Consider the following 5,000-nt stretch of genomic DNA (forward strand, 5'->3'; position numbering starts at 1 on the left):
CACACACAGACAGAGAGACAGACACACACAGACAGAGAGACAGACACACACACAGACAGAGAGACAGACACACACACACAGACAGAGAGACAGACATACACACACAGACAGAGAGACAGACACACACACACAGACAGAGAGAGACAGACATACACACAGACAGAGAGACACACATACACACAGACAGAGAGACAGACACACATACACACAGACAGAGAGACAGACACACATACACAAAGACAGAGAGACAGACACATACACACAGACAGAGAGACAGACACACATACACACAGACAGAGAGACAGACACACATACACAAAGACAGAGAGACAGACACACATACACACAGACAGAGAGACAGACACACATACACACAGACAGAGAGACAGACACACACACACAGACAGAGAGACAGACACACATACACAAAGACAGAGAGACAGACACACATACAGACAGACACATAGGCAGAGATACACTTAGACAGACAGACAGACAGGCAGAAATTCACACACATAGCCCTACAGAGACAAAGAGACATACCCACAGACAGACAGACAGACAGACAGACAGACAGACAGACAGAGCCACCCATAGGGACACACACACAGATGAACACACGGATAAACTCCATGAGAAAACCGTGTGTATCTTCACACACCTCCAGTGGTACGTATCCAGCGTCCGGTTTCACTCAGAAGAACAGGACAATTCTCAGATTCTCAGGAATCTAAACTCTAAACCCTACATCCAGATTCCTGCAACTTTCCAATCTGATCTTTCCATGGAATTGCACAGGTTAAAGATTTACTGACTGCTTCTGACTCCAGGGTAGGTGCTATTCTTATTTTACTGCAGCTGCATATTTATACACACACACACACACACACACACACACACACACACACACACACACGGACCGGTTTAACTATAAAACCGTCTCACTGCTGATTTGAATTAGATCAGATAGTCTGACAAATGGGAAAAGACTGGAACTGAATTTTTTTATTTAAATTTAATTAATTACTTTATTTTTTATTTTTTACTTAAAACGTGCTTTTATTTTTTTTTATTGTATTTGATTGTATTTTTTAGGACAAATTCTGTATTATATTTAGACGACTTCATGCTTCATCATATTTGCAAAATGACCTGATTTTTTGTGTAAAAATGTTTAAAAATTTTTTTAAAACACATCAGATATCAGATATGAAAATCAGCTTATAAATAAATAAAAATAAATAAATAAAAGTCATATTACTCCAACTCTTATTTAAATATTAGGCTTAAATATTAATCAAATTTCTACAGGATTAATCTGGGAGTTTTTTTTCATTCTTCGGTGACAGAAGAATAAATTGTTATTATTTAGTTTTTAGTTATTTAGTTATTATTAAGTCTTCAAAACTTTATATTATTATATTTATGCAGATTTTTTGAGCTATTAAGCTTTAAATTAAACTCTGTTATACGTTCGATAACAGAACATGATTTTATCAGTGTCGTAGGAGGTGAAATATGATATGTGATATATATTTTTCCTCACAAAGAGTCCCTCAAGGCTCAGTACTAGGTCCACTCCTGTCCAGAACTTACATATTAACTCAAATTTTTTAAAAAAGTTTTACGTACGAAATGTTTCTCGTTTCTTTCAGCTGATTAACTTATTAGCTGTTATAGATAGATAGATAGATAGATAGATAGATAGATAGATAGATAGATAGATAGATAGATAGATAGATAGATAGATAGATAGATAGATAGATAGATAGATAGATAGATATTATTAGCTGTTATAGATAGATTCTATTTTGTAAATTTGATGAAAAACACATGACTGTAAACCTATTAAACATGCAGTTAATTAGCATCTAACAGTTTCTAAGCGCTAACATCCCGCTAAAAAAAACCACAAAGAGAAACTCACAGGTCTCTTCTTGTTGGCTTTACTAGGTTCTTTCTCCTGGCTCGGTTTCTTTAAAGGGTTCTCCACGTGAGCGCTGGTTCCAGTCTTTGTTGTTTTGGGTAACTGTGGAACTCTGGACAGGTGACTGAGCTGGATCTTCACCAACAGAGCCAGAGGAACGTCCAGGCTCGGTTTGGACGGCACGGATTTAGATTTCCTGTCTGTCGTCGGCGAGCGAGCCCGGCTCTTTTTGGAGCTCTTGGAGGGCGTCCGAGTTACAGTTACGCTGTTTTTAGGCGGCGGTGAGGACGGGCGAACAGGCTCCGCCTCTTTTTTGACCTCCAGCACCATCGTAGCAGTCTTAGCAGGCGCTTCTTTCCCGTCCCTTTTCTCCGACGTGGAACGTTTGGCTGATTTTCTGCTCTCGGATTTCTTCTCGTGACTTGTTTTCGTCTTGACCTTTGGCCTTTCTGTGAAGGTGGCATCTTTGTTGCGGGGGGTGACCTCCACGCTTTCGACGTGCAGGCTGCTCTGTGCTTTGGTGCTCTTGCTTGGGTGCTGATCACACAGTGTTTTGCGGGTTCCTGCCTCCGTATTGGCGTTAGGAGCAGCTTTGTGGCTGATGTGTTGGGTCACGGGGGCAGGTTTGGCCTCGGGTTTGGCTTCGCTGAACTCGGGCTGAGCTGGAGGAGCACGGGAGTTGTAGTGTTTCTTGTTTTTGGGTTTTTGCTCCTCCTCGGCGTGAGCGTGCGTTTGTAATTTGGTGCTGGTCGCAGGTTTGGGGTTGGGTTTTGCTGAAACGTCGGAGTGGTTCTGAGGGTTCAGGCTCGGCTGGTTCTCCTTGATCCAACTGAACAACTGCCAGTTGATGTCTTTCAGCCCCTCGGCCTGGGGTGTACACACACACACACACACACACACACACACACAAATAAAAACACACATAAATAAAAACACACATATACATATATACAGTGAACATACCGGACATACTGGACATCACAATTTATAAGCATTGACCATGCAACCACTAAAAAATTTCTGAATGATAAATTCATCAATTCCTCATTTTCCTTGTCTTTTATCTAGTCTCTCTCCGTTTCTGATTAGCACTTAAGAATTAAAAGGATGAAAATTTCCTTCAATCAGCAGCCGGTTACAGCATTTACACCACAGCGTTGTCAAATCCTGGGCTCTGATTGGTCAGAAACAGCAGAGAACAGCAGCTGCACATGGCAGGTTTTTATTAACATCCTCCTTTTAATAACGTTATTGTTTCTACGGCGACAGCTCCTTCACAGAGAGGACGTGTGTGAGGTCAGTGATATGGTGAGGTTTTCTGTGAGGAGATGATTAAGGAAGGAGTCTCCAGTATCAGCCACAGGACAAGCCGTGGGTCACACGTGAGCGTGGCGTGTTTTTACTCAGCTTCGGAGAGTCTCTGCTCAAAAACCATTAAAATAAATTCAGAAATCTGAGCAGTTTCTAAAATGTGTAACGTTGCTGCCCAGAGTGAACTCCAGAGGCTACTTTCTTCCACTCGAGTCGATTGTTTCATGAGGTTTTGGTGGATGGATAAAATAAGGCGGCGGCTGTGGCAGTTTTCCTTCACTGCTGACCTTCAGTAAACTGCAGAATCCACGCTCGGGTTGGACTGGACGTCAGCACGCTGACGCTCAACCACAGGACCCACTGGGTCACTTCCTAGTGTAGGCGGATTAAACGATCCTGACCATGTTTTCCTACTGTGAAATACGCAAGGACGATACTCTAATTAAGTGTGTGTTCTGGGCTTGAGCCTGCTTCCTGTTTGTGTTGCTGAGTTTCTAAAAGCACAGAAGATGAAGAGCGTTTCTTCTCATCTCCTTTAATTCAGAACGCTGATCGATTTTCTTCTTCATCCAACTGTCTGAAAGATCTCTAAATCCTGACTCATCAGAGCCACTCTTCCTGGTTTGTATATCTATTAACTAGTGAAGAGATACAGCTGCAAGCAGCGATCTGCGGGGTCCAAGCACTGACCGCTGGGTACTTAAATGAAAGCGAACTTTATTCTTAAACTTAATTGAACTATAATATAGATTTTAGAAGCACGTACGCTATAGGTCGGGGTTTATACGGTTTATAGGACAAGTGTATAGTGAAGTGTTTCCATGAATTTAGCCGTGTTTGGCTGTAAGACTTTACGCTGCATGTGACATCATTTCCTGTCGGTTTCCTATTGGCCGTTTCTCACAGCTGCTCTTGCTACAGTGCATTTATTTAATTTTAAAACAAGAGTTAAAATAAAAACCAAAAAGTGTGACGATCGGATTACAGAGAAGAGAAAAAAGTGTGTGTGGGTGTGTGTGGGTGTGTGTGCAATCAAATCATGTCTTTACTTGCATACCTTTTGGCTGATGAATTTTTGCTGAAACTGAAACACTGTATGAATGTGTGTGTGTGTGTGTGCATACCTTTGTTAGTGGTGTGTTACTCCTAGGAGCAGGTGGCGTCTCGTGTGTGTGTGTGTGTGTGTACCTTCGCTGGTTGTGTGTTACTTCTACATGCAGGCGGTGTTTCATATGTTTGTGTGTATGTGTGTGTGTGTATGTGTGTGTGTGTATGTGTACCTTCACTGGTTGTCTGTTACTCCTAGGAGCAGGCGGTGTTTGATATGTTTGCGTGTCTGTGTGTGTGTGTGTGTGCACATGTGTGTGTACCTTAGCTGGTGGTGTGTTACTCCTCGGAGCAGGCGGTGTCTCGTCAGTACCGCTGTCGCTGCTCTCGCTGTCAGATTCCGACTCCGAGCTGCTCTCCGAGTCACTGGAGCTCCCAGACTCCGGTCCGGCGGCCGCCTCCAGCACAGAGTTTCCTCCATCCTCACACTCACTACCACAAGATCAGACAGTCTGATCAGTGAGATCGGACACATCAGATACCCATGACTTCTATCATGCCATCGTCCTGACACTATTATAAAAACATTTACGTAGACGTATAGGAAGGTTAGCAAGACTCACGCTGGCCGCGGGTGAACGGGTGACGCCGGAGCTTTGGGTGGTGACTCACTGTGCTCTGTGATGTGTGAGAGGGAGAGAGAGAGAGAGAGAGA

At 42.9% G+C, this 5,000-nt stretch overlaps 1 protein-coding gene across 1 annotated transcript in view; it reads right to left on the reverse strand.

The window, feature by feature from the left end:
* The window catches only part of aff1 (AF4/FMR2 family, member 1), a 44,258-nt gene that overhangs the window by 9,773 nt on the left and 29,485 nt on the right, over positions 1–5,000 (reverse strand). The window contains exons 7-9 of the mRNA XM_058415037.1: positions 4,909–4,963; positions 4,609–4,777; positions 1,928–2,794 (exon numbers count right to left, since the gene is read on the reverse strand). Coding sequence (XP_058271020.1) covers positions 1,928–2,794; positions 4,609–4,777; positions 4,909–4,963 — 1,091 coding nt within the window. The remainder of the gene's footprint in view (positions 1–1,927; positions 2,795–4,608; positions 4,778–4,908; positions 4,964–5,000) is intronic.

Source organism: Hemibagrus wyckioides, linkage group LG18 (genome assembly GCF_019097595.1).
Source record: "Hemibagrus wyckioides isolate EC202008001 linkage group LG18, SWU_Hwy_1.0, whole genome shotgun sequence".
Lineage (NCBI taxonomy): Eukaryota > Metazoa > Chordata > Actinopteri > Siluriformes > Bagridae > Hemibagrus > Hemibagrus wyckioides.